Source organism: Rhinopithecus bieti, unplaced genomic scaffold, assembly GCF_001698545.2.
Source record: "Rhinopithecus bieti isolate Rb0 unplaced genomic scaffold, ASM169854v2 scaffold_24982, whole genome shotgun sequence".
NCBI lineage: Eukaryota > Metazoa > Chordata > Mammalia > Primates > Cercopithecidae > Rhinopithecus > Rhinopithecus bieti.
In genome coordinates this window covers 277,518-303,619 of record NW_016811565.1, presented here as the reverse complement: position 1 = coordinate 303,619, position 26,102 = coordinate 277,518, and the positions used below count along the sequence as shown (strand labels likewise).

Below are 26,102 nucleotides of genomic sequence, written 5' to 3'. Positions count from 1 at the left end.
TTCACTTTTTATAAATTGAATTTTGAGTTAAATGACATCATTCTTTTATAAAATCTAATTTTTTCAAAGAAAAGTATACTTTGAATGTGATTATAACTGCAAAATTTTCTACTTATGTTATATATAAATAATTTATTTACCAACTTTAGATTTTTTTATACTCAGCAATCTGATTTAGTGTAATGTCTGAAGTGTCAATGCCTTAAATACTTCTACTGTGAATTATCTGATATTTATGTAGAATTTTGGATTAAATATTTTTTCATATTTACTGCTTTGGCAAAAATAGATTTTAGTATGAACCCTCTAGTGTTTTCTAAGCTGTGGTTTCTGAAAAAAAGTTTTTCCAAATTTATTACATTTGCAGATTTTTCTCCAATAAAAATTTCCTTATGTTGCACAAAGTTTAAGCAACTGCTCCAGGGTTTTCCTCTAGCACAAAATGTGTACAATGAGATCTGTGATACAATTAAAGGTACTACTGTAATGTAAATGAGGGAGCCAAGCAAGAAGACACGAGGCAGATGAGAACAAAGGCAGCCTTTATTGGGCTCGTGGGTGAGGTTCACCGATCCTCTAGTGGGAGGGCCCAGGAAGTCGCGCTCGGGGCGGGTATTGGGGGCATTTTGTAGGGCAAGGTAGGCGGGGTTTGTAGGTATCGACTTTCTTGAGGTAGGTTTCGATTTCTAGGGAATAACATGTCCAGGAGCTTGTGCAGAGTGGGGGTTCTTTGGTGGGTGTGGGCTTTTTTCACACACTGACAGTCTTAGCAGGAAGTGAAGGGCGGGGAGTCCTAACAAAGGGCCTGCCATGCTGGGTGATATCACCATGTTGGGTCTAGATTCCTGCCTAACATTCCGACCTCTTTCTAATAAGAAAAAGGGGCGATGTGTTCATCTGGCTGCTTCCTGCTGGTATAGGTCGTTGTGGGGGTTCTTAGGTCAGATCTTGGGTATAGGGGTGGAGCAGCATCTGATTGAAAGTGACCCGGGAGACTTCTTTCATGCGGTCCTGCATGAAGCAGAGGACACAGAGAGCTATGAGTAGCAAGAAGCCAATGATTAGTAAGGGGCTTAGAAAGGGTAGGACCCAACCGGCCATAGACGACTGCCACCACCCAAGTGAGGGCCCCGATCCAAGGTTTTTCTGGTGGAGTCCTTCCTGAATCTTTTCTAGAGTGAGGAGATTGGTTTCTACTAGTCCTGACTCACTGATGTAGTAGCAACATTCTTCATTGAGGAACATGCAGGTGCCGCCCTTATCGGCCGTAAGGAGGTCGAGTGCCCGACAGTTTTGGGCTGCCACCTGGGCAACTGAGGTGATCTGTTGTTGGAGGGAGGCCAAGGACTCTGCAGAAGCTTCGATTGCTACCTGTAATTGGGCTGAAAGGTCTTGAGAGGTCTGGACAGAATGAGTTAGGGCTCCGGTTCCTAGGCCAGACGCTACGAGGGATGAGGCTAAAGAGACCCCGATCATCAATGAAAGGAATACTGCCCTTGCCTGGCGGGAGCAGGCAAGGGGCAGAAGGGAGGATAGCTCAGCCTCACTGTACAGGGTGAGGCTGGGGATTAGGGAGATGGGAACACATAGGGTAGTGTTGGAAGCCTTGAGAGTTTTCAACAGGGTGGAATTGCACCAAAAATACCCACCTGGGGGGGCAGTTAGATTTAGAGGTGCCGATCCTGTCCGGTTGCACCAGGAAGCATTAGGGGTGGAGTAGCAAAAGGGGAGTTGTTGTGTAAGTGGGTCTTGGAACAAAGGGACTTCCCCCAGGGTTCGGCCAGGAAGGGGAAAGGAGAGGGTTAGGTTAGAGGAGTTAAAAGGGCTGGGTAAGGGCACCGCAACCAGTGGGGGCCTATTCAAGGTTGCACACAGGAAACAACGAGAGATATTGTGTATACCAGTCATTTGCACTACTTGAGCCCCTCCCCTGACTAGGGTTAGCCAGGAAAAGGGGTTGCTGCTGTCCTGGAGCTTGCTGCCTGGGTCAGCAAGAGCTGAGATGGCCTTTTTCTGTTGTTTGATGTCGGAGGCCAGGCTGAAAAGGCCGCTCACGACCCTGACGTAGGACCTAAAGATCTTGAGTTGGGCCATGGGATAGGAGTCACGGGCCCCTCGATAAAGGCTGGCCTCAACCCCTGACACCCCCTTCGGGTCCCAAGGGTCAGGGATGGTGAGGAAAAATGTTCACTTGTCCCGAAATGTCAACTTGTCACACGTGTCACTCCTAACCAGTTGCACAGAGGAAGTGGGCTGCTGCCAGAGGGTTCCTCCATTGTCCGGATGGGTTCAGTGCATGTTGCAGTAGTGATAAGGAGAGCCTCCATTGGTCTCAACCCAAGTGGATCAACAGACATCCTTTGATCATATACGAAACAAATGATTAGGTACAGAGGGGGGTATTTTTGGGGAATGCTTTGGAAGGAGAAGTTAAAGGTTACTTGGCTTTGGCACCCCAGGGGCTGGCAGTCTACTGTGGCTATGGTAAGGGAGCCCCCGCTCCTTTCTTGGGCCCTGCTATTTCCTTGGGTCCAGGTCTCGGAAAGGTAGAATCTCCACTGGAATGGATTGGTGGGGGGAGTTTGGGCACGAGTCTTACCTAGACTTGGGAGGACTAGATGGCCGAGGAAGGCTAGGCAGAGGGCCGTTACCTGTTCGCGTTGAGTCGTAACTTGGTAGGGGTAACAACCTGAGTGTTCCAATTGGAATCATGTTGGGTGGGCGCCTTTTTCAGCTGGGACAGGTGATACCAGGAGGGAAGACCAAGGAGCTTGGCAGCGGTGGGAGTGGTGAGGATTACAGTGTATGGTCCTTCCCACTGAGGAGATAAGGCTTGGGGTTGCAGCTGCTTGACCAGGACCAGGTCTTCAGGTGCTACGACAGTGGGATTCTCAAGGTTTGGGGAAGCGGGTGCAGGGAGACACCGGTCCATGTGTTTTCTCAGAAGCTCGCAAAGGAGAGTTAAGTAAGGGAGGTAGGAGCCTAAGGGAGGGGAGAGGGCTGGCAGCCCCTGGAAGAGAAACGGGCGTCAGTACAGTAGCTCAAAAGGGCTGAGCCCTGTGGGGGCCCACGGAGCTGCCCTAAGACGAGTGAGAGCCAAGGGAAGGAGAGTCACCTACGAGAAGCAGGTTTCTAGAGTGAGTTTGGTTAGATGTAGTTTAAGGAGACTGTTTGCACGGTCTACCTTTCCAGATGACTGTGGATGGTAGGAAATGTGGAGCTTCCAAGTAATCTGGAGTGTGGCCACCACCTGCTGGGTGAGTTTAGAAATGAATACCGGACCATTGTCTGATTGGATGGTTCAGGGGAGACCGAACCTGGGGATGATGTGCTCCAGGAGAATGGTTGCCGTGACTTTTGCAGTCTCTGGAGTGGTGGGGAAAGCCTTGATATATCCTGAGGTGTCAACCAAGGTCGGCAGGTAGTGGAATTTTTTATGGCAGGGCATGTGGGTAAAATCAAGTTGCCAATCTTCCCCTGGCTGGTGGCCCCTTAGCTGATGAGTGGGCCCTGGGTGTCTGAGCCTACCTTGGGGGTTAACGGCTGAACGGGTGGCACATTGCTGATGTACCTTCCTAATTTGGGCCTGCAGTGAGGGGAGGTGAAGGATGGGTTCCAGGAAGTTATACATAGCCTTAGGCCCTATGTGGAGAGAGCAGTGTATGTTTGTCAATATATGCACTGCCTGAGTCTGAGGGAGTGCTACTCGACTGTCAATGAACACCCACACATCCTCACTCTGGGTAGCACTGGGATGGGCCATCAGGGTTTGAATTTCCTGGGTAGAGTAGTCGAGGGAATATGTGGGGGAAAGAAAGAGCAAAGGCCCTTGGGTAGGGGAGGAAGTGAGGGCAGTGGCCCATGTGGTGGAATCAGCTAGGTTGTTACCCTGTGACACAGGGTCCTTAAAATGCTGGTGGCTTTTACAGTGGATGATGACTACCTCCTTGGGGGCCTGGAGAGCATCAAGCAACCTCTTTATAAGTGGTCCATTGACTACTGGCGTCCCTTTGGTGGTAAGGAACCCACCCTCTTGCCAGAGAAGGGAGTGGGTGTGTGCAATAAGGTAGGCATATTTAGAGTCCATGTAGATATTAACTCGCTGACCTTCGGAGAGAAGTAAGGCACGAGTAAGGGCAGTGAGTTCAGCCTTCTGGGAGGTGGTGCCTAAAGGCAAGGGCCTGGTTTCGACAGTCTGGGTTGCTGTTACGACAGCGTAGGCCGCCTCACGGCAGCCATCGAGGGTTAAGACAGAACTCCCGTCCACAAACAGGGTACGGTCTGGGTGTTCTAACGGCTGTTAGGAAAGGCCGAGGCGGGCGGGTGGCAAGGCGGTGAGAACCTCCGGGCAGGAATGTGCGGGGGCAGAATCGCACCCTGGTCAAGAGGGTAGCAGGGATTAGAGGGGGAGAAGTGGTGAGGGTGATGTGAGGGTTTTTGACGAATAGCAGGTGGAACTGTTGAAGCCAGGATGGGGTGAGGTGGCTGAGACACTTGTATGTGATGAGATCTGACAGTTGGTGAGAAGAGTAGACAGTGAGAGGATGTCCTAGGGTGAGCTTGAGGGCATCCTTGGTAAGTTCGGTGGCAGCCGCCAGTGCTCGCAGACAAGGTTGCCAGCCCTGGACCGTGGGGTCTAACTGCTTGGAGAGATAGGCCACAGTCTGGTATGTGGACCCAACCGGCTGGGCTAGGAGGCCAGTAGCTACCTTTTGGCACTCCTCAGTGAATAGATGAAAGGGCCGAAGGGGGTTGGGGAGAGAGAGAGCAGGGGCAGAAAGGAGACAGTCCTGAAGCTTCTTGAAAGAGTTGGCAACCAATGAGGGGTCGGACAGCGGTCCGGTGGGCACTTCCTTGGCAGCCTGGTAGAGGGGCTTGGCTAGGACCCCAAAGTTGAGAATCCAATGCCTGAAATACCCTACCAGTCCTAGGAAGGACAAGATCTCTTCCGCATCCTAAGGAGGCTGGAGAGTTTCAATGAGGCTTATTCTATTCACCGTGAGGCTTTTTGTAGTGGGTGTGAGGAGTATACCTAGGTAGGTGACAGTAGTGGTGCAAAGCTGAGCCTTGGCTGGGGTAACCCGGTAACCTTGGTCGCCAAGAAAATTTAAAAGCATAGCGGTATCTGCAAGGGAGCTGTCCCAGGAGCGACTGCATAGCAATAAGTCATCTACATATTGCAATAGTGTGCTGTGGGTAAGGGGACAGAGGACAACATCCTGTGCCAGTGCCTGTCTGAAAAAATGGGGGCTATCTCGGAACCCTTGAGGCAAAACAGTCCAAGTCAGCTGGGAAGAAATATGAGTGTCTGGATCTTCCCGTGTAAAGGCAAACAGAAAGTGACAGTAGGGATGTAAGGGAATGGTGAAGAAGGCATCCTTTAGGTCAAGGACAGTAAAACGAGTGGTATCCAGGGGGAACGCGTGAGAGAAGTGTATGTGTGTTAGGAACAACAGGAAAGGTGGGGACTACTGCCTCATTGATGAGGCGTAGATGCTGCACGAGGTGGTAGGCCCCAGAGCTTTTCTGTACAGGCAGGAAAGGAGTATTGCATGGTGAGTTGGCAGGGACTAGAATGTGTTGTTGGAGCAGGCACGAGATGATGGGTTTTAGCCCGTCGGTGCTCAAGGGAGATAGGGAACTGGGGTCTAGAGGGACACTTGGAGGGGTCCTTTAGCCGGATGTGGACTGGAGTATGATGCTGGGCAATGATCAGGGTGGAGGTGTCCCACACCTTAGGGTTAATGGGGACTGGAAACGGGAGTGGGGGGTCAGCCTGGTAGGGTTTATCGGGTTAGAGGAGGGGGAAGAGGAATGCAAGGTGTGGGGAGGGGTTGGGCCAGAAGTGAACTGAGGCTCCTAGTTTGGAGAGGTGGTCTCGTCCTAACAAGGGGACTGGGCACAAAGGAATGATGAGAAATGAGTGCGAGAAGAGGGAGCCATCTAGGCGGCAAGACAGAGGAGTCTGGGGATAGGTGGAGGGAGTGCCATCAATTCCCGTGACCGTGATGGCGGAGGGGTGGCTGGGGCCACTGAAGGAAGGCAAAACACAGTAGGTAGCCCCCATGTCCATAAGGAAGGATATGGACTTACCCGGTACCTGGAGCATAACGCTGGGCTCGGCGAGAGTAAGAGGGGTTCCCAAGCCTGGGCCTCTTCAATCTTCATCAGTGTCGAGGGGCTGAAAGGTGCCTCCAGTACTTGGAGGAGGGTCGTCACGTGGAAGCGTAGCGACCGTCCTCAGGTTGGGGCAGTCTGACTTCCAGTGGCCCATTTGCCGACAGCTCAGACAGGGGCGAGTTGGCTCCTTAGGGTTGGGGCACTGCTTGGCCCAGTGGCCTTCATTGCTGCACTTGAAGCAGGCACCAGGTGGTACTCGGGGAGTACCTCCTCTCTGAGAGCTCCTGGAGCCGGCTGGGCTCAGGGCTGCTACCAGGGCCTGGGTTTGGAGTTGTACCTTCTGTTTTAGCCTGGCCTGTCGCTGGGCCTCAGCTGCTTCCTCCCTGGAGTTGTAGGCCTTGAAGGAGAGTTTGACTGAATCCTGGATGGGAGTTTGAGGGCCATCCTCCACCTTTTAAAATTTTTTTTGAATATCGGGGACCGACTGAGAAATAAAGTACGTAGCCAAGATAGTTCCTCCTGCGGGGGAGGCAGGGTCAAGGTGGGTGTACTGAATGAGTGCCTCCGTCAAGTCAGTTAAGAAAAACGGCCAGATTCTCATCTGACCTTTGGACTACCTCCTTTAACTTATTAAAGTTGACTGACTTATTGGAGGCTGCCTGCATGCTGGCAAGAAGGCACTGGACCATCACGTCTCGGCGGCGGCGACCTGCCTGCCCAATCTGGTAGTCCCAGTTGGGCTCGGCCGAGGGCACCACCTCGGCGCCAACTGGCATGGCAGGGTCAGTTACATGAACCTGGTCCACGTGCTGCCTGGCTGCCGCTAGGATACACTCCCGTTCCTCAGGGGACAGGGTTGAGGTCATAACGACATGGAGATCATGTCAGGTGAGGTCATACACCTGGCATAGGTATCTGAACTCTTTGATATACCAAGTGGGGTTGGCCAAAAAAGAGCCTGCATGCTCTTCAATTGTAGACAGGTCTGCCAGTGAGAACGGCACATGGATGGGGACCACTCCTTCGGCGCCTGCCACTTCCCGCAAGGGGCACAGGAGGTTGCTCCTGGACTGGGTACGAGCTGAGACCGGCGAGGAGGAGGAGGTAGGAGAGACAGGGTCCGTCAGGTTTGGTGGGGACACAGGAGGGGTGGGGGGAAGGGGTGGTTCCGACGAGGACAGAGACGATGGGTCAGGGTAAGGGGAGGTTGGGCGGGGACCGAAAGGGGACAGGGAAAGAGTATCAGGAGGCTCAGAGAAGGAGGAAGAAGGGGGAGGTTGAGTGGGGGACCGAAGGAGGGACAGGGAAAGAGTATCAAGAGGCTCAGAGAAGGAAGAATCCTTCTTCTTCTTGCTTGAGGGAGTAGATTTTGCGAGCAAGACCTAGGCCAACGAACATCGGACACAGACGTCCAGGCCTGAACAAAAGTCCCAAAAGGCCTGAACATAGGGTACCTCAAACCATTTGCCTAGTCTCTTGCAGAAGTTGGTCAGATCCGTGAGAATGTTAAAGTCTAGAGTGCCCTCTGCAGGCCACTGAGACTGGTTATCCAATCTATACTGCGGCCATGCCACTGTGCAGAATAAGTCGCTTTCGTTTTAGGTCTTGGCTGAGACCTAAAGTCTCGAAATTAGCCAAGAGGCACCCCAGAGGGGATTTTGAGTCTGGTTTGGACTGGGCAGCCCCCATGGTCCTGAGGCGGGCAGTCTGGAGGCAGCGGGAGTGTCCTCTCACTGCCACATGGAGTGCGGGGTACGGTGGCTTCTGGGGAGGTTGGATGTCTCCTAGTCCCCGGTGCTGAGGTCACAGTTGACCAGAGGGAGCCCCCGACGTGGCCACGCGTTTCGGACAGGGATTCCCGGAGGGGACCTGCAGAACAGGGGAAAACTTACCCAGCAGTGATCGAATCAAGTCCTGATTTTTGTGAAACCGGCTCCTGGCACAGAGAGGAGGTACCAGCTCAGAGGAGAGGAGAGCCTACCCGGACCGGCGGGGGACCGGGGGAAGCCTCCTTCCGGGCTTTTGGCACCAATGTAATGTAAATGAAGCCGAGCAAGAAGACACGAGGCAGATGAGAACAAAGGCAGCCTTTATTGGGCTCGCGGGAGAGGTTCACATGTCCTCTAGTGGGAGGGCCGAGGTAGGCGGGGTTTGTAGCTATCAGCTTTCTTGAGGTAGGTTTCGACTTCTGGGGAATAACATGTCCAGGAGCTTGCGCAGAGTGGGGGTTCTTTGGCAGACGCGGGCTTTTTTCGCACACTGACAGTCTTAGCAGGAAGTGAAGGGCAGGCAGTCCTAACAAAGGGCCTGCCATGCCAGGTGATATCACCATGTTGGGTCTAGATTCCTGCCTAACAACTACAATCCTCTTGATGTTCATAATGTATGTCATCAAAATGAATACTCTTCACTTTAGAGGCTTATATTTTCTGAAAGATTTTTGACGTAATTGCATGTATAATGCTTTTATTAAGTATGAACTCTGATGTTGAGTGAGATGTGAACGGGTATTAATGGCTTTTTCACATTCTGTATATTTGACTTTTTTTTTTCTAGTACAAATCCTTTCCTGTGCAATAAGGTGTAAGCATTGGTTACAAGTTTTGCCACATGCTAAAACACTTGTAGGTTTTAGTATGAATTATCTTATGTACAATGAAGTGTGACAACTTTTAAAGGGTTTGTTACATTCTTCAGATTTCTAAGATTTCTCACCAGTATAATTTCCTTTATGTTTAGAAAAATTTGAGGTGTTTTCAAAATCACAGTTACATCTTTTAGGTTTGTAGAGTTTCTCACCAGTATGAATTTTCTTATGTGCAGTAAGGTGTGAGGACTGGTTAAAAGCTTTGCCACATTTTTCACATTGGTAGGGTTTCTCTCCAGTATGAATTCTCTTATGTCTAGTAAGCTGTGAGGACCGGTTAAAGGCTTTGCCACATTCTTCACATGTGTAGCGTTTCTCTCTAATATGAATTTTCTTATGTTCAGTAAGTTTTGAGGATGGGTTAGAAGTTTTGCCACATTTTTCACATTGGTAGGGTTTCTCTCCAGCATGAATGCTCTTATGTCTAGTAAGGTGTGAAGAATTATTAAAAGCTTTGCCACATTCTTCACATTTGTAGGGCTTCTCTCCAGTATTGAATATCTTAGTGTTGTAAGGTTGCACGGACCGCGTAAAGGCTTTGCACACATTCTTCACGTTTTGTGGGCTCTCTCTCCAGTATGAATCTCTTTATGTGTGTATGTGTGCAGCGACTGAGGAATTAAAGGCTTTCCACTTCTCTCCATTTGTAGGCTTCTCTCAGTACGAATTCTCTTATGTCATGCTGAGGTGTGAGGGCTGGTGGAAAGTTTTGCACATTCCTTACATTTATTGAGTTTCTCTCTAGTATTGAATGTAATTATGGTGTTGTAAGGTTGAGGCTGATTAAAGGCTTTGGCCACATTCTTCAATTTGCTAGGGCTTCTTCTGTATGCATCTATCTTTGTGTAGTAGGTTGAGGGCGGTTAAAGGCTTTGCCACATTCTTCACATTTGTAGGGCTTCTCTCCAGCTATGAATTATCTTATGTGCTGGTAAGGTGCTGAGGGCCGGTTAAGGCTTTACACATTCTACTCACATTTTGTAGGCATTTCTCTCCAGTTGAATTATCTTATGTCTGGTAAGGTGTGAGGGCCGCTTAAAGGCTTTCACTTCTTCAATTGTTTAGGCTTTCTCTCAGTTGAATTATCTTATGTCTGGTAGTGTGAGGACGCTTAAAGGCTTACACATTCTTCACCATTGTAGGCTTTCTCTCCAGTATGAATAACTCTTATGTCTGGTAAGGTGTTGAGCCGCTTAAGGCTTTACCACATTCTTCACATTTGGTAGGCTTTCTCTCCAGTATTGAAACTATTTAGTTGCTGAGGTGAGGGCCTGGTGAAAGCTTTGCCACAATTCCTCAGATAATGTCATTGAGTTTCTCTCTAGTATGAATTATCTTATGTTGTAGTAAGGTGAGACCGTAAAGGCTTTGCCACATTCTTCATGTTTGTAGGGATTCTCTCCAGCTATTAAATTTATTTATGTGTTGTAATGTGCTGCGACAGGTTAAAGGCTTCACTACATTCTTCACATTTGTAGAGTTTCTCTGTAGTGTAAATTATCTTATGTGTAGTAAGGTTTGTGAACTGGTTACAGGCTTTGCCACATTCTTCACATTTGTACGGTTTCTCTCCACTATGATTTCTTTTATGTTTAGTAAAGATTAAGGATCCATTAAAGGCTTTTCCACAGTCTTCACATTTGTAGAAATTTACTCTAGTACAAGTTATTTTATGTTGAGTTAGGTTTGAAAACATGTAAAATGATTTGCCAAATTCTTTACATGTAAAAGGTTTTGTTCTGGTGTGTCTTATCTTATGTCCATTTAAATTTGAAAATTTATGAAAGATTTTCATATATTCATCACAATGAAATAGTTTGCTCTGGGTAGCTGGCAAACATTGGTTAAGTCCATTGTAACCTCCTTTTTGCAACCTGCACTCATCCACACTTTTACTACATTTTCTTAACTGTAAATTCTCATGTTCATATTTTCCATATCTTCTCAGTGTCACTTTTTGGAAAGAATCTTTTATGTTCTGCTCTGGTGAAAAGTCTTGGGCAAAATGAGAACAAGTAACTGAAAGAAATAAAAATAACAAATGACTTCACTTGACAGACTCTAAATATACTTTACAAATCCAACCTATACCATTATACAAATTACATAAGCAAGATGGCATAGCAAAATACCAAAGGCCCTAATTTCTTCTTTTTTTTTTTTTTCTGAGATGGAGTCTCAATCTGTCACTTGGGTTGGTCTGCAGCAGCGTGATCTCAGCTCACTGCAAACTCTGCCTCCCAGATTCAAGCAATTCTCTTGCCTCAGCCTCCTGAGTAGCCAGGATTACAGGCATGCACCACCATGCCCAGCTAATTTTTGTATTTTTAGTAGAAAAGGGTTTCACCATGTTGGCCAGGCTGGTCTCAAATTCCTGACCACCTCAGCCTCCCAAAATGCTGGGATTACAGGCATGAGCCACTGTGCCCAGCCCAAAGGCCTTAATTTCTTAATAGAAATATAAATGTAACAAAAACACATTGACCAAAATACATTTGTGGAAAATTTATAAATTAGTTAAGTGTGTGAGCAGAATGCAAAGAGCCACATAGAAAGAAAAGTCTGTTACATTTACCCAACACAGATCTTTCTGCTCCCCAATATAACATAATACCTTTAAAATTGCCAACTTCAATTATTTTGCATATAGACGTATACCTGAGAGCGGGTAATTTATAAAGAAAAAAGGTTGGCAGGATGCGGTGGCTCATGCCTGTAATCACAGCACTTTGGGAGGCCAAGACAGGCGAATCAACTGAGGTCAGGAGTTTGAGACCAGCCTGACCAACATGGTGAAACCCTGTCTCTACTAAAAATACAAAATTAGCCAGGCATGGTGGTACATGCCTGTAATCCCAGCTACTTGGGAGGCTGAGGCAGGAGAATCACTTGAACCAGTGAGGTGGAGGTTGCAGTGAGCCAAGATTGTGCCACTGCAGTCCAGCCTAGGTGACAGAGTGAGACTATGTCTCAAAAAAAAAAAAAAAAAAAAAGAAAAGGAAAGAAAAAAAGAAAAAAGGTTATTTGGCACACACTTTGGCAGACTGTACAAGAAGTGTGTGCCAGCATCGGCTTCTGGTGAGGGTTTCACAAAGCTTACAATCATGGTGAAATGCAAAGAGTAACTGAACATATCACATGGCAAGGGACAGAGCAAGTGTGAAATAATGAACCAGTTCTCATTTAAATTAACAGAGGGTAAAGTTTTTGATTACCAAGAGGGTGATGTCAAGCCATTCATGAGAAACTTGCCCCCGTGACCCAAACATCTCCCACCAGGTTCTGCATCCAACATTGAGGACTGCATTGCAGCATAATATTTGGGGAATGTGAACATTTAGGTTATATCATAGACCAACAAGGCTTGACAGACATGTAAAAAACTTTCCAGTTAAAAGCAAGAAAATACACAATATTCTTATCTGCATCTGGTGTATTCTGTTAGGATACACAACAAGTCTTATTAAATTTAAGAATACCAGGTGGGTGCTGTGGCTCATGCCTATAATTTCAACACTTTGGGAGACCAAGATGGGAGGATCTCTTGGGGTCAGAAGTTTGAGACCAGCCTAGGCAACATAGTAGTACTCTGTCCCTACAAATAATCAATAAATTAGCCAGGCATGGTAGTGTATCTCTGTAGTCCCAGCTACTCAGGAGGCTGAGGTGAAAGAAGCACTTGAACCCTGAAGGTTGAGGCTGCAGTAACTGCACTCCAGTCTAGGTAACAGAAAGAGATCCTGTCTCAAAACAACAACAACAACAAATAAATGTAAGAAAATAAAAATTATACACTGAATGTTTTCTGACTAAAACTGAATGAAACTGGAAATTGAGAGCACGAGTAAAACTGGCACATCCAAATATATATGAAAATAACACATACTCTTCAACATAGTTTTACTCAAGGGTCAAAAAATTTAATTTTTCAAAGATGTCTGTACAACTTACAGTAATGAATACATTCAATATAATTTCTATAAAATCCCCAAAGCACAATTTTACAAGAATATTGTTTAAAATTTTAAATTTGATTATAAACTACAGCCAAACACTCATGTGTGAGGTGTTACATATCTAGATTTTAAAATATATTCATAGCTACAAATACAAGGTGGTACTGACACAAAGACAGATAAACAGATGAAAAAACAGAATAGAGAGCCCAGAAATACACTCTTTGGTATATGATTAAATAATCTTTTACAATGTTGCCATGAGCACACAATAGAGAAAAGACAATCTCTTCAAAAAATCATGTTGAAAACTGGACACCAACACTGATAAAGCTGGATTCTTTCTTTGTATCATATACAAAAAATATTTTAAATAAAATACTTAAATATATAAAAATTACTAACAAATCTCTTAGAAAAAAAGAGAAATGATGTGATGTTGGTCTTGGCACCATTTTTTTTTTGATATGACAAATGCATGAACAACAAAGAAAAAAGTAACTACACTACATTTCAAAATTTCCACACATCAAAAAAAACTAGAGTGACAATACCTTGTAGAAAATAAGCAAAAATATTTGCAAATTATATGTGATAAGAGTTAACTGTAGGGAGCTAAAGACCCAAGGGTCATGACCAACTCAGCATTCCACTGAAGGCTATGTGATCAAACAGCAAACTGTTTATCATGAGTGCAGGATGTAGGCAAATTCACATCTGTGCCTGCCACCAGAAGGTTTGCTGAGGGCAGTCACTCCCTGGTGCCGTGCCGTGCTCCTTGAGGTTATCTACTGGAATATCTGGAGACTACTGTTCAAAGAATGCAGTCATGCAAGCCTGCCCTAGGTGACTGACAACCACCCCCTTCTCCCTTCTCCCTATCTCTTTTACTCAATAAATACAAAGGGCTATAGAAGTTCAGGGCCCTTGTTCACTAGAAGCAAGGAGCCCCCTGACCCCTTCTTCCAAATATACTCTTTTGTTTTTGTCTTTATTCCCGCATTCACCTTCCTTTGTTCAGTCAAGCAAGGTCCATGGCAGTTAATACTGAGAATATATAAATAAGTCTTAAATGGACTAATAATTGAAATTAGTTTTCATCAAAAAAAAAAAAATACAAAATGGGAAAAGCATTTGAAAGGACACAGGAAATTACATTTGTACAGAAATGCATAAAAATCACATGAAAAAATCAACTCAAACCAATTAGAATGGCCACTATCAATTTTTTAAAAACATTAAAACTGTTGATGAACTGAAAACCTGTTACTGTTGGTGTAAAACAAGGATGCAGCCACTGTTTTTAAATGTTATAAATGTTACTCAAATAATTCAAAATGGAATTATTAAAACCAACAATTCAATTTGTAAATTGATATGCAAACTCTGCAATGTAGGACCTAGAAGGCATATCTGAACACTGATGTTTACTGTAGCAGTATTAACAAAACCCAAAAGACTTGAAGCAACCCTTTCTTGACTTATAAATACATCAAAAAATATAACATATAAGTACAATGGAGTATTATTCAGCCTTAAAAAAAATATTGACACACTTTAAGACAAACTTTGAAAATATTATGTCACCTGAAATAAGCCAGTAACAAAATGATGGATACTATATGATCTCATTTATAGGAGATATCTTAAGTAGTTACACTCATAAAAACAGAAAGTAGAAGGATATTTGTCAAGGGCTGGAGAAAGGGTAAAATGTTCAGCTGTTACTTAACGGATATTGAGTTTTAGTTTTACAAGATGTAAAATTTTTAGAAGTCTTTTGCATAACAATGTGAATATACTTAACATGCCTGATATGTACAGCTTTTTTTTGAGACAGGGTCTCATTCTGTCACGAAAGGCAGAGTGCAGTGGCACAATTATGGCTGAGTGTAGCCTCAAATTCTCAGACTCAAGTAATCTTCCTCTCTCAATCTTTCAAAGAGCTGGGACCACAGTTGCATACAACCATGCCTGGGTTAAAAAAAAAAAAAATTGTAGAGAGGGAATCTCCATATGTTGCCCAGGCTGGTCTCAAACTTTTGGAATCAAGCAATCCTCCTGCCTTAACATCCCCAAATTCTGGGATTACACATGTAAGCCACAACCATGCCTGGCCCTGAAATGTACGCTTCAACAGACTTAAGACGGTAAATTTTATGTTATGTCTTTTACAATTAATTTTCTCAAAACAAATCTGAAAAAACACAGAATCATAAATCTTTTCATAAATTATCTTCAAATCACAAAAGTGTTTCTCTCACACAGAGCAAATATATATTCATCATTAAACACATGGTGAAAATAAAACTATTTCCATGACTACTCAATTAGACAAGATAAAACAACCACTGAAAATTAAGAAAATAAAAAAGTCGGCGGCGGGGGGCAGTGGGCCAGGCACAGTGGCTCATGCCAGTAATCTCAGCACTTTGGGAGACCGAGGTGAGCAGATCACCTGAGGTTGGAAGTTTGAGACCAGCCTGGCCAATATATGAAACCCCATCTCTACTAAAAATACAAAAATTATCTGGGTGTGGTGACATGCGCCTGTAATCCCAGTTACTTGGGTGGCTGAGACTGGAGAATTGCTTGAACCTGGGAGGCAGAGGTTGCAGTTAGCCGAGATCATGCCATTGCACTCCAGCTTGGGAGACAGAGTAAGATTCCATCTCAAAAAAAAAGAAACAAAAAGAAAAAGAAAAAAAAAATCAACTAAGAAAGAATATATACAAGATAAGTCATAACCAAAATTGCGGTTATATTTATAGATAAACACACAAATATATATATATTGTCATTGTGATAGACATGTGGCTGATGTATCTCTTAAGTAAATCCCACATTGACTTAAAATGTACAAACAGAATGGCAAATTGTCTGAAATTATAATACATATGTAAAACTAAAAAGCACAAGAAACTAATATTAAGAAACCTACACTAAAAAAACACACTAGTATGAACCATAAAACAATAATGAGAGAAATGTTTACTCAAAATATGGTTTGCAGCCAGGTGTGGTGGCTCACGCCTGTAATCCCAGCACTTAGGGAGGCTGAGGTGGACAAATCACCTGAGGTCAGAAGTAGGAGACCAGCCTGGCCAACATGGGGAAACCCCATCTCTACCAAAAATATGAAAATCAGCCAGGCCTCGCGGAATGTGCCTGTAGTCCCAGATACTCCGGAGGCTCAAGTGGTAGGATCCCTTGAACATGGGAGGCAGAGATTGCAGTGAGCTGAAATCACTCCACTGCACTTCAGCCTAGGCAACAGATTGAGACTGCATCTCCAAAAAAAAAAAAAAAGACCAGGCGCAGTGGCTCACACCTGTAATCCCAGCACTTTGGGAGGCTGAGGTAGGTGGATCATCTGAGGTTGGGGGTTCAAGACCAGCCTGACCAAAATGGAGAAACTCCGTCTCTACTGAAAAAAAAGTACAAAATCAGCCAGGCATGGTGGCATATGCCTGTAATCCCAGCTACTAGGGAGGCTGAGGCAGGAGAATTGCTTGAACCTGGCAGGTGGAGGCTGCAGTGAGCCGAGACTGCGCCATTGCACTCCAGCCTGTGCAACTGCACTCCAGCCTGTGCAATAAGAGCAAAACTCCACCTCAAAAAAAAAAAAAAAAAAAAAAAAGAAAGATGTGGTTTGCAATACTGATGCACCATTAAAAATTTCTCTAAATAGGCCGGGTGCGGTGGCTCACACATGCAATCCCAGCACTTTGGGTGGCTGAGATGGGTGGATCACCTGAGGTTGGGAGTTCAAGACCAGCCTGACCAACATGGTGAAACCCCGTCTCTACGAAAAATACAAAATTAGCCAGCCAGTTTGGCACATGGATGCAACCCTAGCTACTCGGGAGTCTGAGGCAGGAGAATCGCTTCAACCTGGGAGGCAGAAGTTGCAGTGACCCTAGACTGCGCCATTGTACTCTAGCCTGAAGACAGAGTAAGNGGTGAAACCCCGTCTCTACGAAAATACAAAATTAGCCAGCCAGTTTGGCACATGGATGCAACCCTAGCTACTCGGGAGTCTGAGGCAGGAGAATCGCTTCAACCTGGGAGGCAGAAGTTGCAGTGACCCTAGACTGCGCCATTGTACTCTAGCCTGAAGACAGAGTAAGATTCCGTCTCAAAAAAAAAAAAAAAAAAAAATTCTATTCTCTAAATCACTATAATATGTGACTGTGTACTCACAGAAGGCAGGTATTTTGAATAACTGGCATGTGCTCCACGGCAGTAAAATTTCAAAGAAAATGAAGTGCAATCATAAACAGAAGATTCTAATGAAAACATTTTAATAAATAAGCATTTAAAAGAAACTAACGAGAAACTTTTAATAAATAAGCATTTAAAAGAAACTAGAGACAATTTTTTTTTTTTTTGAGACAGAGTCTTGCTGTCACCCAGGCTGGAGTGCAGTGGCACAGTCTCCGCTTACTGCAACCTCTGCCTCCCGGGTTCATGCCATTCTCTTGCCTCAGCCTCCTGAGTAGCCGGGACTACAGGAGCCTGCCACCATGCCTGGCTAATTTTTTTTTTTTGTTATTTTTTGTAGAGACGGGGTTTCACCATGTGAGCCTGGATGGTCTCTATCTCCTGACCTCGTGATCTGCCCACTTCGGCCTCCCAAAGTGCTGGCATTACAGGCGTGAGCCACCGCACCGTGTCTGAGGTTGGGAAATTGCTTCAGGCCAGGATTTCAAAACCAGCCTGGGTTATGTAGCAAGACTCAATCTCCAAATTAAGTGCCTTTAGGAGAGCTTTGAGACCCACGGAGGGAGTTGTGAAACTGCTAATGCCCAATTCTGAGGAGTGCTCCTTTCCAGAAGGCAGGTGGCAAACTACAGAACTCCAGTTTTTCAGTATAGACCAGGAAATGGCCTACCCAACTTGGTCTTCTGATAGTTCTGAAGTTACCCTGTAATCATCTCATACTTTTCCCAGCCACAGTCTGTAAGAGGTCACACCCTTTCAGAGGCCTTGAGAAAGATACCCACTTATAGCCATGCAGCAGGCCTGCAGACCTTGGCCTTTACTGTGGTCCCTGAAGCAGTTCAATGACTCAGTTTCAGATACTTGAGCCACAGTTCACAGCCGGTTCTGCCTATGTTGAAACCCACTCAGTGACCTCGAAAAATCCTCTCTGATACACAGTGAATGCCATACTCATCCACATTCTTAAATAAGACTTACCATATACAGACCTGACTGCAGAAACCTGCCCTAGTGTCTGCCCTACAGGTCAGTCTTGAGAGAAATTCAGTCTGTCCAAAAAATAAAATGTGAATTACAACTACCCAAACCCCTTGTAAGAAGCTAACTGAAGGTAGACCCCAGTGCAGACCCAGCAGCCTTGTGACCAAGCTACATCCCCTTTCCACTACAAACCCAGAGGGCATCGCATTACCCTGGGGGCCCAATAAAAGATCTTTACCTTCTGAAAACAGGTTATAAAAACTTGAAGAGGTGTTTGCTTTTTCAAGTTTAAAGACACTAATACAAAACTGCATTTTGCCTATTGTCAATGCTTCTATTTTAACAAAGAACATTAAGTATGTGGCAAAAGAATTAGTCAAAAAAATGAAAAAGAACCATTGAAACTGAAGACAAGGGCCAGGCATGGTGGCTCATGCCTGTAATCTCAGCACTTTGGGAGGCCGAGGCGGGTGGATCACAAGGTCAGGAGTTCAAGACTAGCCTGGTCAACATACTGAAACCCATCTATACTAAAAATACAAAAAGTAGCCAGGCATGGTGGTGCGTGCCTGTAGTCCCAGCTATTTGGGAGGCTGAGGCAGGATAATTGCTTGAACCTGGGAGGCAGAGGTTGCTGTGAGCCGAGATTGTGCCACTGTACTCCAGCCTGGGCAAGAGACTGAGACTCTGTCTCAAAAAAGAAACAACAACAAAAAAATCCTATTTACGACAGCATTAAAATAAATTTCTGAGAAGAAATGTAATCAAAGAGGTAGAAAATCTTTACAATGAAAGATATATGAAAGAAACTAGAAAAGACACAAATAAATTTAGAAATATTTCATGTCTATAGATTGAAAGAATAAATACTGTTAAAGTGCCATGTTGGCCAGGCGCGGTGGCTCACGCCTGTAATCCCAGCACTTTGGGAGGCTGAGGCAGGCAGATCAGGAGGTCAAGAGATGGAGACCATCCTGGCCAACATAGTGAAACTCTGTCTCTTAGCATACTAAAACAAAACATAGCTGGGCGTGGTGGTGAGCTCCTGTTCCAGCTACTTGGGGGGCTGAGGCAGGATAATAGCTTGAACCTGGAAGGGAGAGGTTTCAGTGAGCCAAGATTGTGCCACTGCACTCCAGCCTGGCGAAAGAGCGAGATTTCGTCTCAAAATAAAAAGTGCCATGTTAATGGCACTTAGATCTATAGATTCAAAAAATGGCACTGGGATCTATAGATCCAATAAACTCCCTATCAAAATTCCAGTGGCGTTTTACAGTAATTAAAAATACAAGTCTAAAATTTACATATGAAACTACAATAAACTTTGAATAGTGAAAGCACTCTTGAGAAAATAAAAACAAAGCTGAACGACATCATACTTTATAATTTCAAACTATATTTGAAGACTATAGTAATACAAACAGGATGGAATGTGCAGAAAGAGGAACAAAAACCTACTTCTCTCACACATTTCAGAGATGATGTAAAAAGAGAACTTAAAAAATAGTTTAACATAGAGTTTCTCAAAATTATGCAGGTATCTGTGTGTCCCCCAAAACAATGGAAAAGCACTCAGATTGTGCAGTCTCTTATATGCCATTAAGAAGACTTTGGTTCTCACTCTAAATTAGAAGGCAGATCACTGAAGGGAAAGCGGAGTCCTAAGAGAACTTAAAAGCATAAGACAGAAGACGCTCTTATGTGAGAGCAAAACAGAAAAACTCAGCCAGGTGCTGTGGCTCATGCCTGTAATCCCAGCACTTTCAGAGGCCAAGGCGGGTGAATCACCTGAGGTTAGGAGTTCAAGACCAGCCTGGTCAACACACAGTGAAACCCCGTCTCTACTAAAAAAAATACAAAAATTAGCTGGGCATGGTGGCGCACACCTGTAGTCCCAGCTACCTGGGAAGCTGAGGCAGGAGAATCGCTTGAACCCCGGAGGTGGAGGTTGCAGTGAAGCCGAGACTGTGCCACTGCACTCCAGCCTGGGTGACAGAACGAGACTCCATCTCTCAAAAGAAAAAAAAAAAGAAAAGAAAAACTTGGGCTTTCCAGAAGTGAGCTGAGATTGAGATTGTGCCACTGCACTCCAGCCTGGGTGACAGAGTAAGACTCCATCTCTCAAAGGAAAAAAAAAGAAAAGAAAAGAAAAACTCAGGCTTTCCAGAAACTATTTCCTTTGGAACATAGCTTCCCAAATCACATTATTAAGGACTAGCTTTTTCTTTGACTTTTAAACCGTTCATCTATGTTATCTGTTGTATTCACTTTCACTCTCACCTACCTGGGGGTTTGGCCACTATCCTATGTCTCTTTCTAGTCCAAGGCTCTTTTTCTTGCTCCAGACAGGTGATCAGATCTGGCTTAGAGACAGCAATACCTGTTTTATTGAAAATAAATAACATAAATCTTGCTCATATTCTCTAATCACCAACATGGCAATGTGCTCAGTAAAGAGGGTGAAACAGAAGATTCTTGTAAATCAATTCCAAAATACTAATTTATAAAAGAAATTTCTAAATATTTAGAAAATATTTTAAATTTGTTAGTTCTTAATTTCACTGTCCAGTACAACAAATCAAAAATTAGTGTTGGCAATTAGATTTTAAAGTGTGGGCAATAATATTTTATGCCACTAAACTTCTGGAATTACCACTCTAATCTAGAGTGAAGAATACAGATTAGCTCAGGAATGCAGAAAGTTCAGGGCAAGATGAAACAGCTTAAAGAAATTCTTTTCTACAGACATGAAACCCTAAGATTTTTATAAAAACAGGGATCTGAAACTCACTTATGCAAAGCATAAATTACCTAAAACATTACACAAAAAAGAAAATAAAACCTTTAGGATATAATAGGAATTCTGTATTGAAGTTATCCTCACCCAAGAAGACCAGGTTTCTGTAGTTCTCTAACATCACATTCCTATATAAATTCTGCTGTGCAGTGTCCAGGCATTGCCACTCCTCCAGAGAGAATTCTATGGCCACATCCCTAAATTTCAGTGGTTCCTGAAAATCACACACACACATACACATACGTATTTACAAAGTGGCCATGGAAAGAATTTATAATTTGATTCAAGGTAAAATAACAAAGTGAAGAAAACTGGTTCTGACTTACATAAATGACTGAAATTATTCAATAAAATAATTTTTTTTTTACACAGGAACATTCTCTGATCTATTCTCTATGAGAAAAGAAAGTGGTATTAGATCTATAACACCAGACCTAAATAAATCACCAGTCAGAATGGTAATTATTAAAAAGTCAAGAAACAATAAATGCTGGTGAGGCTGTGGAGAAATATGAATGCTTTTACAATGTTGGTGGGAATGTAAATTAGTTCAACCATTGTGGAAGACAGTGTGGTGATTCCTCAAGGATCTAGGACCAGAAATACCATTTGACCCAGTGATACCATTCCGGAGTATATACTCCCAAGAATATAAATCATTCTACTATAAAGACACATATGTTTATTGCATCACTGTTCACAGTAGCAAAGATATGGAACCAACCTAAATGCCCATCAATGACAGAATGGATAAAGAAAATGTGGTACATACACAACCATGGAATACTATGCAGCCATAAAAAGGAATGAGATCATGTATTTTGCAGGGACATGGATGCAGCTGAAAGCTATTATCCTCAGAAAACTAACACAGGAACAGAAAACCAAACACTGTATGTTGTCACTCATTAGTAAGAATTGAACAACGAGCACTCATAAACACAAGGAGAGAAACCACATACACCCGGGCCAGTCGGGGTGTGGGGGGACGAGGAGAGAAAGAGCATTAGGATAAATAGCTAATGCATGCTGGGCTTAAAACCTAGATGATGGGTTGATAAGTACAGCAAACCACCATGACACATGTATACCTATGTAACAAACCTACACGTTCTGCACTTGTATCCCAAAACTTAAAGTAAAATAGAAAAAAAAATATATTATAAAAGACTATACTTAGAAATAAATAACAAAAATTTTTCAATTTTTTTTTTTTTGAGTTGCAGTCTCGCTCTGTCACCCAAGCTGGAGTGCCATGACATGATCTTGGCTCACTGCAACCTCTCTCTCATGGGTTCAAGCAATTCTCCAACCTCAGCCTCCAGAGTAGCTGGGATTACAGATGTCCATCACCACACCCGGCTAATGTTTGTATTTTTAGTAGAGACAGGCTTTCACCATGTTGGCCAGGCTGGTCTCAAACTCCTCACCTCGTGATCCACTTGCCATGGCCTCCCAAAATGCTGGGATTACAGGCATGAGCCACCTCAACCGGCTTATAAAAGTTATAGTTAAAAGTGCTGAGATACAACAAAAGAAAAAAGAAAAAAGATTATGTTACAGGGCACTGTGCCTGAGATAACACATTATGTAATTTAATTTTTATAACACCCTGAGAGCTGGTACTGCTTAATAATTCCCAGGATTTAGATTAAAAGTCCAGCATTTTTATTTCTTCTGTTTCTCTGTCATTGATTTTTTTTAAAAAAAATATAAACAATAAAAGTTAAATATAGACAGAGAGAAATGCAGAAGGAATTTAATGTATTTTAGAAAATTTATATTCTTCCAATTTTAGTATATGTGCTGCCGAAGCGAGCACAGAAAAATTTATATTATGTTTACTTTTTTGTGACTTGTGGAGCAACTCCTAGATCTGTAGGAATAGAAAACAAGTTGCTAGATAGAATGCAAGTACTAGTTTCAATAAAAAATTATAACCCTAAAATATATACTTTATTTTTAAAATTTATTTGCTTTTGTGTTTCAGGAATTGTAAGCACCAGCTCTAGAAAGGCAGCAGAATTCACCAGTCAAAACTCTGATCTCCACTAATCAGTTCTATGAGGCAACACCTCAGGGTAGGGCCAGACCTATATAAGGCCTCCAAAAAGGTGAACTTGAGCAGAACTGGGGCAGCGAGTGGACTCTATGTAGAATTCTGTTCTCTATGCTACTGGGATATTTCCAGTTCTGTTTTTCCTAAACTTACCTTAAAAAAAAAATTTAAATCTCAGAGTTTGTATAATTTTAACCTTTCTTAGAAACTGCCCTATCAATTATATGTAACATATACTAATAAGCAATTTAAACAAATTTATAAAGGTTTTCTAGGGTAATTTTATTAAAAGATAAATATGTAATAACAAGGTAAAAGAAATAAATATCCCTTCAGGTGATGACATCACAAGTCACAATTATATAAAGAAAGTGGCACAAATAGAGCCCAAGTTTTCTGCACACATCTGTTTATTGTACCAATTATATGATGTTTAATTTAACCATTTATCCAGCTGTTAGTCTAGACTAAAATCTCCTGGATTGTAGGGACCATGACTGCTTCATCTATTTTTCTAATGGCCATATGAAACGAAAACAATTTAGCCGGGCGTGGTGGCACATGTCTGTAATTACAACTACTCGGGAGGCTGCCTCCAACAGCCTGGCCTCGTGTTCTGCCCGCCTCAGCCTCCCAAAGTGCTGGGATTACAGGCATGAGCCACCGCGCCAACTCTTTTGACTCCCATACATTTTTTATTTTATTTTATTTTATTTATTTATTTTTTTTTGAGACGGAGTCTCGCTCTATCGCCCAGGCTGGAGTGCAATGGCCGGATCTCAGCTCACTGCAAGCTCTGCCTCCCGGGTTTACGCCATTCTCCTGCCTCAGCCTCCCGAGTAGCTGGGACTATAGGCGCCCGCCACCTCACCCGGCTAGTTTTTTGTATTTTTTAGTAGAGACGGGGTTTCACGGTGTTAGCCAGGATGGTCTCGATCTCCTGACCTCGTGATCCACCCGTCTCGGCCTCCCAAAGTGCTGGGATTACAGGCTTGAGCCACCGCGCCCGGCACATTTTTTAATAGAAGGAAAGAGAAACCGGAACGCCACGGGCCAAAGCTCTTCCCATTCATGAACCCGGCATACGTCTGTATTCCTCCCTGACTACCCTCCCGTGGTCCCTGCACAATCCGGGAGAGACCCCGCGTTGCAGGTGCGGAGCCGTCCAGAGAGAGCTGCAGGCCAGGACGCAGGCACTGACTAGGGAACAGACAGGACGCCCGGGGGGTTGGCTGGCTGCGCAGCCGCCATCTTACCGTCGAAGGGGACTGAGGCCGACCTGGGCGAGAACTCAGGGTGCAGACTGTGGAACTGACTGCGGGGAAGCCTGAGTCCCGCCATAGCCCCTTCCCGTCTCTCGGGATGTCGGACCCGGCATTCTCACCATTTCTAGGTTTCCGGGGGCCCTGGCGTCTTAGCTATGGATCTCCAATAACTGCAGGTCACTGAGCCACAGAGACTGGGCCTCTAGAAGGAGAGGACACAGAGCAGTGAAGTCGAAACCTCGAGCTCCGGCTGGAGAGACACAAAGGCCCCGCCAAACCCGGAAGCCGCCCTGTCCGCTCTACGTGCATTCCTGATTGGACAGTTCCCAGCCCAGCGTCCCTGATTAGATAATAAGTAAAACTCCACCCCCTCAGGTCCTGAATGACAGAAGACGTGATCAGATGCTCGGCTGAATGAAGACTAACAGCCTAAGTTGCAGCCTTTTTAGACAGGGCTCCCTCCCAGAGCTGAGCCGGGCCCACCCAAAAGGGTATTTGCCTTTAACCTTCTGTGTAAGTCACATGCATTTCAAATAATGGACTAGATAGCTATTCAAAAATAAATACATATATAATAACGATTATTTTAAAATTTCAACTTTTATGACCGTCCTGGTTTCTGGCAGCCATAGTCCCTACCCTGACAGCCCCCAGCCCAGATGGCATTCAAATCTGCCTGGATGGGCTTGAAGCCCGTCACTCACCCGCTCTTTAGCACTGCCTTGTGTTGGTTACTCAGGCCCTGGGGGAGGAGGTGGGGATTGTAGATCGAGGGTGGGAACCACCTCACACCCAGAGTTCACCTGGTCTCAGGCCAGCAAGCAAGCCCATGAAGCACAGCTCTAGACCCTGAGCCTTGGCACCTCCAGCTGCACTTTCTATTTATATATCAGGTTTTTTTTTTTTTTAATTTTATTTATTTATTTTTAGACGGAGCCTTGCTCTGTTGCCCAGGCTGGAGTGCAGTGGCACAATCTCAGATCACCACAACCTCTGCCTTACGGGTTCAAGCGATTCTCCTGCCTCAGCCTCCTGAGGAGCTGGGACTACAGGTACGTGCCACCATGCCTGGCTAATTTTTGTATTTTTAGTAGAGACGGGGTTTCACTATGTTGGCCAGGCTGGTCTTGAACTCCTGACCTCGTGATCCACACCCCTCAGCTTCCCAAAGTGCTGGGGTTACAGGTGTGAGCCACCGCTCCCGGCTATATATCAGGTTTTTAAAACCATAAACAGACACAAAAGCAGCCACTTTGATTGAGGAGAAAGTGGGAGCCTAAAGCAGCTGACCCTCAAACAGCTTCACCAAGCCCCAGGCCAGGCCATCTGAACACTCCAAGGCCACATGATAGTTACAGAGGATGACAGTTCCCACAGGTACTTATCAAACACTGTGCTAGCTTCTCAGTCACAGAGTCTCAGAATTTCTCCTTGCCAATACCCTGTGAGGGGAGGCCCTGACTCACTAGAGCACAGGAGGTTCCTAAGCTCTTTCTAGGAAATGGTTAACAAAGTGTGGAGGTGGAGGAAAGCACAGTCAGAACAAGTGACTTCCCAGGGTTTCCCTAGACTCCATCCCCTCCTCCACATGGGGCTAGGAGGTGAAACGAGCAGCCTCCTAAACCCCTCCATCCCACTCTCTCCTCGGTCAAAGTGGCTGTTTTTGTGTTTGCTTTTTTATGGGATTTCAAAAACCTGATTTTTTATTTTGAGTAGCTTCAGGCTTGTGTGTATTTGTATAGGCTTTATTAGAAGGAAAAGGGCTTAAGACAATAACATTTTTAAAATGTCTCAGTGGGGAATAGACTTCCATGTCATGAACGACGATACTGACCTCCTTCTGCTGCCTTTATGCAAAGTATAAATAGTGTGAGAATTGGCATGTGCTGGGTTGTGGTTTCAGTATGGGAGGGCGGTTCCTTAAGACGGAGACCAAGTCTCACTGAGCTGTAGAGCCACACTCACCTTTTATCACATTCCCCACCATAGTCTTTCACTTCTTCTGTGGTTAAATTTCTTTCAACATCCTTTTTTTTTTTTTTTTTTTTTTTTT

General features: G+C 44.4%; 1 protein-coding gene and 1 pseudogene across 2 annotated transcripts; both read right to left on the bottom strand.

Annotated features, from left to right (window-relative positions):
- Positions 1 to 603: 603 nt before the first annotated feature.
- ERVFC1 (endogenous retrovirus group FC1 Env polyprotein) lies at positions 604 to 6,167 on the bottom strand. Its single transcript, XM_017893987.1, has 2 exons — positions 6,094 to 6,167; positions 604 to 2,358 (listed from the first exon to the last, which is right to left on the bottom strand). The coding sequence occupies exon 2, from the start codon at positions 2,092 to 2,094 to the stop codon at positions 937 to 939; it is 1,158 nt and encodes a 385-aa protein (XP_017749476.1). The 5' UTR covers positions 2,095 to 2,358; positions 6,094 to 6,167; the 3' UTR covers positions 604 to 936.
- A 2,031-nt stretch (positions 6,168 to 8,198) lies between these two features.
- On the bottom strand, positions 8,199 to 24,326 carry LOC108543499 (zinc finger protein 681-like; annotated as a pseudogene). Its single transcript, XR_001889591.1, has 6 exons — positions 24,169 to 24,326; positions 20,813 to 20,939; positions 20,213 to 20,308; positions 9,893 to 10,786; positions 9,582 to 9,818; positions 8,199 to 9,316 (listed from the first exon to the last, which is right to left on the bottom strand). The product of XR_001889591.1 is annotated as a zinc finger protein 681-like (transcript).
- Positions 24,327 to 26,102: the final 1,776 nt, after the last annotated feature.

Bases quoted from the DNA above. Each gene is read 5' to 3' on its own strand.
- ERVFC1 (XM_017893987.1), bottom strand. From the start codon at position 2,094: ATGGCCCAACTCAAGATCTTTAGGTCCTACGTCAGGGTCGTGAGCGGC.